The following is a 12902-nucleotide window of genomic DNA, read 5'->3' on the forward strand; positions in this document are numbered from 1 at the left end:
GACATTATTCACGCAATATAAATCAATTCAAAGGTCAAGAGTAATCAAAAAGTAGTCTGTCTGTATTACCTAAAATGTGCAATGTATTAGATTACATTACTAACTACAATTTTTGTAATCCGTAACAAACCACAATTTACAAGTTATATACTCAGCACTGCACAACTAACTATATATTTCATATTTGTACTGTGCTGCATTTCCCATAGGTAAACATGTTACATCTTGGTAGTAAATTAGATGGTAGAACAAAATCCAACAGCCCTTCTTGTATGTTAGATACTGTTTATTTGTCTTCCTGTCTCTGTTGACATCCTGTACAATCAAAGGCTGACAGGAAAAGGGAAGGCAAAGTTCATCAAATAATAATCTCTCCTACAGTCACTTAATTTGTGCAAAGGAAAAGTCAGAGGCTGGAAAACAGACATTGCCATGAAGCATTAACTATTTGCATAACAATAGTTGAATTCTGACATCAGTGCAAGTCTGGACAGCAGTTTGTTGAGCCTCTGCCTCTCATCAAATTATGAAATGAGACAACAGAACGTAGATATTATAATCACTGGTGGTACAATCTCAATTTAAACACATACTGTCTAAAACTGACCATATCCATACATGTACATTAAAAATGGCGACAAAGCTCTTCAAAGTGAATGTTAAGGGTTAAATACAAATTAAGCTCATGATGTCATTCACCATAGTACATAATTTTGTCCCTCAACTGATTAAAGGTATAACTCTTAAAACAATTGCATTGTATAAAACTCAACACATTTTAGTTTTGTTTTAGGCAAAATGATTTTCTGATATACTGGACACCGACTGTCGAGTTTAAGTTGTATTTAACCCAGAATATTCCTTTTAAGTGGTTTCATTCCTTACGAATTATCAACAGCTCTGTTGGTTTGACTTCAAAACGTGCAAGGCTCATTTTGCAGAACCTAATTATGTAATTTTCAAGCTTGAGTCCAAAGATTTAAACCGAACTTGGAAAACTAGCCCTTCAACCTAAGTTTAGGATAAAAGAAAACAATCACAGTGAGAGATAAACAGGGCATTGTGCGGTGATGAAATTACATACTTTAATTTTTACAGTTAAAACAGACAACTTTAGGTTATCAAGCATATATTTTTGAAATGCAATGTTCAAATTTGGAATTCTGACCTTTACTAAAGCATGACGCACCAAATTCACGAAGGCAAACCATCATTTTCCTCTCAGTCATGCCTGTATAATATTGGCGTATTTTTCTAATTTGTTATTATTACCACGACAACACTGATTATGCACCTTGTAATACAGACAAATCATTTTCATTTTTTAGCTTTTGTATTTAGATAATTAGCTTTTATCTTACAGTACGCCTTGCAGCGTTTCCAACGTCAGACATCAATCTCGCCCCCAAGAGACACATGACTTATGAGACGTCCAACAATTATAGATTACGATTAAAACTGAACTTAAAACAAAAAAGAAACTAATACCATGTGCACTCTTTTTAAAACACGACAAAGCCCTGCCAATCCAGCATGATTCAAGATGAGACGCTGGAGTTTGAATACTCGCTTCCCATCGCTGACAATGACTTAAAAACCCCTCAAGTTGGAACTGACTCGGTCACTAACGTACTAGACGTCGCTCCATTTTAACCCTTCATGTGTGTTAGTAATAGAGAGAGCGAAAACCAATGGATGGTGTAAGGATTGCCTCGTTTCTGAGGTTGGATTGCCAGTATTGGAAGACAGATGCGTGGTGCGCTGTGGCACTCTAATCTTCGTCGTCCTCCTCGTCTTCGCTGATGGCCAGCCCACGGGCGGCGTAGGTGTAGCCGGACAGGGCGCTGCTGTGATGTGATGAGGGTGAGGAGGGCGGGGAGGTTTTGGTGAAGAAGGGCAGACGGAAGGTTGGAGACGGGGAACGCTCGCGTGTGGGACTGCTGCTGGGGCTGGGCCGCGGACTGATGGCCTGAAGCATTCGCCCTTTTCCCTCCTTCAGCATGTGCTTCTGTTAGAGAGGAAGAACAACACATAGCCAATAAGAGACCTTGAGCGGAGTCATGGGTATTTGTGATGAAACCAATACCTGAGCAGGCCATAATGGCTTTTCATTTTAAGATTCATGACTTTAAAACAGTGCTTCTCAACGAGAAAGCCGCAAGACGCCTTAAATTAATTTAAAATAACATTAAACCAGGTTTAAAATAAGCTAAAACATTTAGTTGTCAAATTCTTTTATCAAAAAAAAAAAATCCACAACCATATGATCCAACAAGTTGTAGCATCTTTGTACATGTGCTAACATATTCTTCAAATAAGACTCAAATCAACAAACATGGCCACCATCAGCAATTTTCATCAGCTCATAACATCAAATCACAACAGCTAACTATTACTGAAATTGACAGGTTCGTACATTCTGTCAAATGAGGCTGTGGAGCTATCATATATTTTTCTGAGCAGTTTCATTAAACCCTAACTTACAGTATCAGTGCAGATTCTTGATTTTAAATTAAAAACAAAATGATTCACCACAATTGTACCACCTCTTTGTCTTAAAGGGATAGTTCACCCAAAAATGAACATTCTGTCATTAATTACTCACCCTCATGTCGTTCCAAACCCATAAGACCTTCGTTCATCTTCTGAACATAAATTGAGATATTTTACCTCAAATGTGTAGTTCATCATTAATGTAACAACATGCTAACATCAAACTATTCTGGAATCAACCGAGAGTCCCTGATGTGATATTTTGAGTAGTGAGAGGCGTAGAGCATTCCAACTCAGTCATATATGAGGACAGGATGCAGAGTTTGCAGTTTTAGGATATAGCTATTGTTATAGAAATACTCACCAACGCTCCCTCCGGTCCAAACATCTGCAGGAAGTTGCCAATGAACTCACGGGACTTCTCTTCCCATTTCTGGATCAGGTCGATGCTCTTCTCCTCCACCTTCTGCACAAACTCTTTACTCTTCTCCTCCACGTCCTTCACCTTCTTCTTCACCTTGTCCACACGCTCCTGAAGGTTGTACTTCTTTTCCTGTGTGTCGGTAATAATGCACAGCAACTCATTGTGGAGTAGATTGATTAAGAAAATCTCATTTCTGGTATCGAATCTTAATCTTGAGACCGTTTTCTACTAGTAAAGGAACGAACGCTCACATTGATGAAGCTGACATTAAGCTCTTTCGCGGTGTAGCCACGTTGAAGATTTCGTCTGACGTAGACGTCGTAATCTCGTACGATGCGTGTGATGATGTCAGAGGTGGAAATGCCCTCTGTCCGTTGGGTTGGTGCGAACATCCCTGTGGAAGGTTTTAAAGATTAGCATACCAGTTAAGAACAAGGACATTTAGTTTCTAATCAACCAACACATGTTTAGTCAAAATACATTCTCTTAACCCCGTTTATTGCCCACTGATGACTATAAATTTGTCATTCATGGGTTTATCTCCCCTAAAAGTGTAAATATCGATCCTCTCAGGCACCACAGCACTGCAAAAAAAGGCTCATCTTACTCATTTTTGTCTTGTTTCTAGTCAAAATATCTGAAAATTCTTAAATTAAGATGCATTTACTTGATAAGCAAAATGACAAAATTTGTCTTGTTTCCAGAGAAAAGTACATTTTGCTTTAAATAAGTAAAATACTCTTGTTTTAAGAATATTTTACTTACCGTCAAGCCCCAGATAAAATTTCAAGACATTGTAAGTATTAATCATAGTGGTATTTGCTTTATTTCTATAGTAGCGCAGAATCGGCATATTTCACCTTTAAAATAATAAGTTCTTCAATGATTATAGTTTACACTGAAATTTCAAATGCAGAGATTGATTTCTGCATCAAAAACACTTAAAGGTCCGTTTCTGAAGCTGTTGTCCTCACCTGCTTCTTTGATGTGCTTGTAAACATCATCACTGTCAGCTGAGCAGTATGGGATATCATCATGGGCCACAAAATCAATCTTAGATATCAAAAAACACAGTCTTTCATTACATAAAGACACAATTAATTGGCTCACCCCTTGCTTCCCATTTTACTTTCTTCCTCAAACACTAATATATGTAAATATATATTATAATGTGAGAGTATTATACTACTGCTCAGTTCTCTCTCGTCTTACCCGATGCTTGGTGAGGAACTCGGGCGTGAGAGTCCAGGGAGCATTGCGGACCACCTCGTCCACATAGCGACAGTGACTAACCGCATCATAGCGTTCATCCTCGTTCATGACAGTGAAGCCCTTTAACTTGTGTGTGAGGTCATCACTACACACTGCAGAGAGAGAGAGGCGCTAAATACAGCACTGACATTAAGACAGACTCTCTGTGCTAAATGATCAGAACGATAAACAGTTCAATCACTCCACAGACACGGTGCGCTCAGGATTACTCACCACCTACAATAAGATGGGTGTTTGGGAAAAGGCATTTAGCCTGCATGAGAGCGCGGGCATGTCCTGAGTGGAACATGTCGAAGATGCCATCAGCGTACACACGTACAGGCCTGTCGGCTGAAAACAACAAGAAGGACATCAGCTTTCCTGGCATCAAGGGAACTACTTCATTTAGACACATTTCAAGTGAGTATGAAAGGTAAACAACATAATAGTACCGTTCAAAAATTATTTTATTCAGCAAGAATGCATTAAATTCATTAAAAGTGACAAAATTTCAAATAAATGTTCTATTTATAAAAAGAAACGTGTCAGTTTCTACAAAAATATGAAGCAGCTCAATTATTTTCAACACTGATAATAAAAAAAATACTAGAATGATTTCTGAAGGATCATGTGACACTGAAGACTGGAGTAATGATGCCGAAAAATATAATATTCAATTAGAAAATAGCTATTTTAATAGTTACGATATTACTGTTTTTATTGTATTTTAATCAGATAAATGCAGCCTTGGTGAGTATAAGATAAATCTTTCAAAAACCTTGAAACACTGAAAAAAAATAATTATTCATTGAATTTACAATTTTTTTTTAAGGTAAGTGGTTGCAATCAATTTATTTTAGCTACATTTAAATGAACAAATTTAGTTGACCAACTTTCAATTTTTTTTTATTTATATGTAACGAAAATAAATTGTTTGCAACCACTTACCTTAAAATTTTTTTTTTTTATTTTCAGTGTAGTATAGATTAAAATAGAAACATTCTAAACACAAATTCTAAAAATTTGTACAGTCACGGCCCAAAATATTGGCACTGATACATATTAGTAACATTATGTAATGCAACATAATGTTTCTTTTAAAATGTCTTTTGGTATCCACATATGCATTTCTTTTAGGGATCCACAGAATTGGCATATTTTAGTAAACTTTTTCTCTTTTAAAAGAAAAAGCAGAATAAATTTGTAATATCAATGCATCAAACTGTTTTTTGGTTTGGTTTTTTGAACCAAGTTTCAGAAATATATATATATATATATATGTCTCAGCTGAAGCTATCAGTCCCTTTTCATATTTCCAGGGTTCTAATAAGTTCTCTACAGTGGTGAATAGAAACTACAACAAATAAAATTTGCCCCAGTAGCAATAAAAAGATTCCATGATAGCATTTACAAAAGAGGAAAAACAGTATCTTGATTATGTTGGTCGGAAGAAAAAGATGTCAAATTTGCCATCACTTCCTCAGATGTTGAATCAGAATGACTCGCGTCTGTGTTAACCAATGTTCTGTAGTTATTGCCAAGGTAATCAAATACAGTGTTATATATTTATACTTCATAAAAATAAATAGATTTACAATGTTAATAACTGGAAAGGTGTCATTACAGTCTGTGAAATAGGTCCATTTGTCTTCCAACAGGACAATAACCCTGAAAACAACAATGACGTATGACAAAAGCCTGGAATTGTTAAAAACCAACACTATTCAGAAGTAACAAATCCAGATGTGTATCCTGCTGAACACCAATAACTATGTCTGGGAGCAACATATGATAGAAGAAAAGTAGCCCAAAATGCCATTAGAGAGGTGAAGGAATGTGTAATGAATCACAAAGTTTCATCCAAAGGTTGTAAATACAGTCAAAATTAGTTTCTAATAAGCTTTTTTTTTTGCCTTTTTGTTTTGAAATACATGTGTGGATCCAATGTTGAAATAATGCAAAAATGTTGCAATACAAATATGCATTATTTCTGGCCATGCGGTCAGTGAATGAAAGTAACACAGAGCATGTGTACATCTGAATGGGTGTGTGTGAGGAGTTTGCTACAGAGGGTAAATAACCTACGTGGAGTGCCTTTGCGAGCTTCCTCCATGGTGACGCGCTGATACAGCTTATCTTCCATTGAGTCAAGCTGATCTGCATACGGAGCCGGGTATTTCAGACCCTGAGGGGCAAGAAGCATCACAGTCTTTGGGCTCAAATACAATCTCTCATCTGTACACATGCTTACACCTTCATCTCACTCACCACTGTGTATCGCTTTAACTTCAGAGGTTTCTCACCCTCCTCTGCCTCTCCATTTGAACCTTCTCTCTTTCTCTTCCTGGACAATCTTGCTGAACCGTGGGCCTCCATTCAGGCTCTATTAAAACATATAGAAAAAACTACAGGAATAATGATAATAATTCAAAGGCATTTAGTTGTAATCTGGGTGGTACAAAAAAAAAATACAGAAATCAATAGCAGTATAAGTCCAGATATTGCAAAGAGTATTTCATAACACTTGAGTTGCAGAAAATATTAAATATCACTGTGTCAGGAGAATTTGCTGTGGTGCAAACTATTCGGCCATGTTGAAGATAAATGTCCAGATGTCTTTCTGATCTTCATCTAAAGGGGCGAAGAACATGAAATCTGCCAAGAACATGTGCAAGTCCAATATTTTGGGATTGTTGGAAACTCAGAAGCGAAGAAATAAAAGGGGCAGGTTATGTTCTGAGTTAGAGAGCTCAAACTGAAATTGGACCAATCAAATGTAAGCAAAGTGACATGTCTGACACAAAAAAAAGTCACTCCCCCAGTTTCTCTTGCTCCAAATTAAAGCTCACTACAACTAAAAAAAAATAGTCTGGCCAAAACCAAAAATTTAGTTATTTTATATGATTTATATTATTATTAATCCATTACACACAAGCAATTTTAGTTTAACAGTTGTTATAAATCATTTATTTTAAATGAATGTTAATATATACAGATCATATATAATATAAGCTCAATAGCTAATGCTTTAAAAATGACTATGTGACCTTACATGTTCGAGTCTCTATCGCTGTATATTCCCAACTATATAAACTCACTTAAGTTTCACTTGTGACTGCACTGATGGAGCAAGATCATTTCTTTTATTTGTCCTCTTTCACAAACAAGTACTTTTTTCATTGTAAATGCATTTAAATTCTTCATATTCTTCAATCTCTTAACCTTTAACCAAGGCTCATGACTGGCTTTTCACCATGATGTCACACATTCATGTGCACGTGCTCCACAAACTCATGATCAAAGCCTGAGTTGACAAAGAAAGTTGATGACCAGCATCATGGTACCAACAAAGCAGGATTGGAGTGGTTTGGTCAACTTAAAACTAATCCTGTAACCTGTACAGGCCCCTGGAGACTCTTGGGTATCTTCAGCAGAGTTCTTTATTGAGAACGCGCTGCAGTCATCAAAAGCCTAAGGCAATGATACATTGTAGTTTATATACATTTAGGGGGCAGGGCAAATTAACTGGGTGACGACCTGAAACAAAGCATGCAAATGAAGTATTCAGGTATAGCAAGCTTCCCCCATTACACCAGTCCTAATCCAATCAGCATAACTGCTCAAATACTGGGGCACAGGCACCGAGAGCCATTACAAACAAAAGGTGAGAGTATCTGGCTTATTTGACTTACAATAAGGGAACAGGATGTGGCAGGAACCTCTTGCTACAAACTTTGTTTAACAGAACCGTTCATCTGATGTCATCATCTTTACCATGAATGCTAAATACAATGTATATCGCTTTAGTATTTCACGTGATTGTAGGATCAGTAGATCTAAGACAGATTCTTACATTTGTAATCCCACAGGATGAAATGAGAAATTACATTCTATAATAAAATGTAATTTAATATGTAATGAGAATTTGAAAATGTAATTGAATTAAGCATTTTTGTTTGATTCCATATTGACGGAATAGCTTTTATTACTGGATAACATTAATGACAATTAAATATTTTTCGTGTTGCAGTAATGAGAATGAAATATGGGGAGAGATCATACTTAATTGTAATTAAAATGAAGGCAAAATGCAAATAAAATAGGTTTAAATTTGTCAAAAGAGGAGCAGGGTTTAAACTGACTAAATGAACGGGAAAGTCCAACAAAAGTCTGATATTTTATTGGAAGATTGAATTATTATGACATTTTGAATTGTGTTAAGGTCAACTTAAAAAAAATTAAACATGCATGGATGAATTATTCACAATAAGATCAATAACACTGCATTTAGAAAATTGACAGTTTTTTTTTTAAAACAATATATAAATTCTTCTGATTTTTGGCTCAAATTTATGGAATCCAATTTCCACCAAAGGATATATGTGACTCTGCACCACAAAACCAGTCTTAACTGGGGTATATTTGTAGCAATAACCAACAATACATTGTATGGGTCACAATTATAGATTTTTCTTTTATGCCAAAAATCATTAGGATATTAAGTAAAGATCATGTTCCATGAAGATATTTAGTAAATTTCCTACCGTAAATATATTAAAACTTAATTTTTGATTAGTAATATGCATTGCTAAGAACTTCATTTGGACAACTTTAAAGGCAATTTTCAAAGTATTCAGATTTTTTTGCACCCTCAGATTCCAGATTTCCAGAATAGTTATATCTCGGCCAAATATGATCGTATCCTAACAAATCATGCATCAGTGGAAATCTTATTTATTCAGCTTTCAGATGATGTACAAATCTCAATTTCGACCCTTATGACTGGTTTTGTGATCCAGGGTCACATATGGACTAATACTATTACTACTAATAATAAATTAAATTAAAAATTCAACCACTCAGAAATGCAAGTCTGAATAACTCATAATTCTGAGTTTATATCTTGCAATTTTTTATTTTTTTCTCTCAGAATTATGAGTTTACATATCACAGTTTCTGTTTTTTTGGTTTCCACTATGGAATGGAAAGAAAAAAAAGTTAAAATTTAATAAAATTTAATTCAATTAAAATTGAAAATTGTGAGAGAAACTGATTAACTTTGAAGTATAAACATTTTTTTTTCATACTGTGGTGGAAACAGGCATTCACAGAAATTAGCCATTTCTTCATGAAAAGGTGAGGAAAAAAACAGTCCATAGAGTCAAGATTGCAAAATATCTATATATATCTATATATATATATATATAATATAACTGAGCTCAGGTCAGCAGCAACACAGATTTGCAGATCTATGGAAACCCTTCCTCATTCCAAGCATTCCTGATCTAAACACAGCCTTGAATCTTGTCAGGGTGAATGCATGAGTGAATGAAGCAAAAGGTGAGGAATGTGACCCGAACACAACATTACATCCATGATAGCACACTCATAACTGACACATCAACTAAATATGACCCTGCTTTGAGATCTGGCACAGATACACAAACTAAACTAAGGCCAGCTCATGTTACAGAGCACACACTGGCAAGGAGAGGAAGACAGGTCAGCACTTTAGGTTATAATACAAACACAATCCCATTATTTCAGTCTCGTATGTAAGAGCACACACACACACACACACACACACACGGCATGAAGTGCAAGTTACTGGTTAGTTCTGAGATAAACATAACAAAACATTGGAGGAGGGGTTTTGATATATTATGAGATAACAGTGGGAGTGTCTCAAAAAAGTGACAGTAGTTCAACTACTCAAACAAAGCTTGATAAACATCATGTTTTGAGCTCGTAAGTCAAGGAACAACACATCAGCTGGTTCCTGTTGATTATCTTTAGGACGCATTTACAGACATGACCACTCATTAGCTGCTTACCCTTGTGCTTCAGCGCAGTTATTCGCTCAGATCGTGGTTTTTGAAGGTTTGTGTTTCTTTAGGTCGAAGTCTGACAGAAGTGTCTTGCGGTTTAAATGTCTCTGTGATCTCAGACCTTCAGTAGATTTGACAGGAGCCACAAAAGAGACTGGGATCAACTTCATTCGGATCCAAGATGGCAGCGGAACCAGGAGGTTTCAAAATAAAAGTCCTACCATCGTCGCCGCGAGTTACAAGGGTTATTAGATACAAACACATATACTCTTTTTACATTTTATATACTTTCCTGGTATAACTGTAAAAGCTTTTAATGATTCCCACCTTGACCATCAGCCAACCCAGTGACTCTCTCGGTAACAAACAAATAAATAAATACTGGGACATTTCTCAAAATATACGTCATGTTATATGAGGGTAAATTAAATAGTGGTAGCATTTTCTATTTTTGGCCAGACTGTCATTTTAATGTTAATTCAGATTTGAAAGTTATAATAATTTAAGCTAATTCTCTTTTTGTCACTGGTCTTCCTTCACAGACCCCTTGTTGAATGCTCAAGGTTAAAGCCTTAAAATTATTTTCTAGTCGTATACGATTTTTTATTCTCAAATATTTGTTTTACTGTACTTTTTTTGTTAGAATTGAATTGAATTATGTTAATTGTATGAAATAGTGTTATTTTATTTATTTTTATGGTTATACTAGAAAATCTGAATGCATTCATTATTTATAAAATATGGGAAATAATGAATGAATAAGTAGGTGTGTCAAACTTTGACTGGTTGTGTAGGTTGAGGAAGTTTAAGTAATTGCGCTCAGGCACTTTCTCAGTCGCCTACACTGGGTCCTTCATTCCTCTTTTCTGGTTGACTGTCCACGTGGAGATGAATAAGTGAGAACGAGTGTCATCATGCGATCTTAAAGCGGTAAAGACGGATTCAGTGTGTATCATGTGGGTAAGTAATGAGTACTTTTTGTACATGAGCAGGTTTTATAGTAAATATTTACTTTTAGTGGTACGATTATGAAAACAGAGGATTTCGTATATGGAATAGCCAGTCGTCGTTCTTCAAATATTCCCTGTTTATGTTAGATACTCGTCAGCTGAGATGTGCAAATATATCTTTCTGTTGTCATATTTAAAAAATAGTTTCTCTGTGACCCTTGTGTACCTTGGAATATATTATCAAATATGTAATTAAACCTCAGCATTGGATTTTTACAGATTATTTGCTTTTTTTACAGATTTGTTGCTCTCGTGGTTTTAATTTTTTGCATGTACGGTTCAATTATTAGCCGATATTATTATTATTTCCCCCCCCCAGCAATGCAGTGAAAGCAGCAGGAAATGGCTGGTGCACCGTGTCACGTGTTGAGACCATGAGGACCAGGAGAAACATGTGCTTTTGAGCTCCAGGTGTGAATTTACATTTGTGTGAGTTTGCATCAACAGCTGGGTTTAAATATATTTATTGAGAAAATAGAGTAAAGTGAAGCTAGTTCCATTAGAATGCAAGTTATACTAGATATATATACGGTTCTCTGTCTTGCCTTTGTGTTGCCCATTCATTTCCATTAGATGAATGTGGTGTCAACTTAGGCGCACAATAAATCTTGAAATAGCCTAATTTGTGAGAGAGCACTGTAATTGTTCCTCTTGCTTGTGCTATGACAAGAACAGCGTTCACAATAAGCTACATTCATGACTTGATCATTTGTGTGCATGCTTTAACAATCATATTCTCTCATTTCAGCGGAGCGGGCCTGCAGTAAAAGGCTGCAACAGCAACATGGACAGGGTTACATGACACCTGGTATGCAGCTATGAGCATTTTCAATTCCCTTAACTGTTTAAAAAGACGTTTTAGTACAACAACAGTGAAGCTAATCATGCCTTAATGTGTTACCTGTTCATTGCTGCTCCGATGAATGTGGTGTCAATTAGGGCAGACATTAATACATGAGGTGGCTGATGAAAGGCGTTAACATCTGTGCCTTTCAAAAGGGTCATCTTATGGACATTAACTTTTTAAACAGTTGATGATGCATAATACTAATTGCATTTTATTCTGTCTATTTTAAAGGGTCTATATTTATCAAGGAGTGATCCTTTCTATCGGAGGTAAATTACCCAGCATTCAAGGACTAGTGGCGTGTGAGGTGAGTTTTACCAACGATAACTCTGACAAACTTGATTTGTTCCCTCTTTTGCTGCTTTGTAGTGATTTGTAAGGTAAAGTGTTGCATGAATTTGAGTTTAATAAGGGCTGACTTGTTTTATAGAACTGTGCACATTGCTAGATTTTCAGCATTCATATGTTCGTGTCCAAGTGTTTCTGTGGCTTAATATTTCTTGTTGTTCTCTTCCAGATGCTGTTTTCTGCGTATGTGAATCCGCACTACATTTATAAATAAAACCTGCTTAACAGTCTCTTTTGTATGTGGATGTTTTGTGGTCTCTTGAAAATCAGTTTTGTGGTACACCGCATTAAAAGCAAATAGTCTGAACTTTTCTCAATTTCCACATTAGAAATAGCTCCACTTTTTACTTGCGTTGTCTTCTAGGGCAGTAAAAAAAAAATCATGTCTGCCGAAACGAGAAGAAAACAGTGTTCAATTCAGACAACTTGCTCTCAATAAGGAATTATTTGTGGTGTCATTTGGTGCCAGAATGATTTAATTGATTTGAAATCCAACAAGTGAGTTGTGTACACAAAATGGACTTTAATATTCATTATAATATATATATTTAATACTCATATTTTAAATATAGTGAAACTATTTTCAACATTTAGTTTTAGAAATACAAAGCTTTTAATAAATGTTTATATAATCTTTTAGTGGACTGAATAAAGACATGAGTTTACATTTCAACCATCAAGGTTTCAGAGAAATAAGAAAT

The 12902-nt window shown here is 35.7% G+C and overlaps 1 protein-coding gene and 1 long non-coding RNA gene across 2 annotated transcripts; one reads left to right on the forward strand and one right to left on the reverse strand.

The window, feature by feature from the left end:
- Positions 1-269: 269 nt before the first annotated feature.
- LOC306881437 (choline-phosphate cytidylyltransferase A-like) lies at positions 270-10191 on the reverse strand. The gene is made up of 9 exons (XM_079435544.1): positions 10003-10191; positions 6437-6551; positions 6254-6353; positions 4403-4519; positions 4130-4281; positions 3892-3970; positions 3169-3311; positions 2858-3046; positions 270-2008 (listed from the first exon to the last, which is right to left on the reverse strand). The coding sequence occupies exons 2-9, from the start codon at positions 6542-6544 to the stop codon at positions 1772-1774; spliced, it is 1125 nt and encodes a 374-aa protein (XP_079291670.1). The 5' UTR covers positions 6545-6551; positions 10003-10191; the 3' UTR covers positions 270-1771.
- Positions 10159-12431, forward strand: LOC306881438. Its single transcript, XR_013785152.1, has 5 exons — positions 10159-10956; positions 11326-11417; positions 11755-11814; positions 12085-12233; positions 12371-12431. It is a non-coding gene; the product is annotated as an uncharacterized lncRNA (long non-coding RNA).
- The last annotated feature ends 471 nt before the right edge of the window (positions 12432-12902 follow it).

This window comes from Barbus barbus (assembly GCF_936440315.1).
Source record: "Barbus barbus genome assembly, chromosome: 15".
NCBI lineage: Eukaryota > Metazoa > Chordata > Actinopteri > Cypriniformes > Cyprinidae > Barbus > Barbus barbus.

What these genes read in the sequence shown, in the direction of transcription:
- LOC306881437 (XM_079435544.1), bottom strand. Translation starts at nt 6,544, where the DNA reads ATGGAGGCCCACGGTTCAGCAAGATTGTCCAGGAAGAGAAAGAGAGAA. An exon ending in AGTTCCTCACCAAGCATCGG is followed by an intron (nt 3,971 to 4,129) that starts GTAAGACGAGAG and finishes TTGATATCTAAG; the next exon opens with ATTGATTTTGTGGCCCATGA. An exon ending in TTAATGTCAGCTTCATCAAT is followed by an intron (nt 3,047 to 3,168) that starts GTGAGCGTTCGT and finishes ACCGACACACAG; the next exon opens with GAAAAGAAGTACAACCTTCA.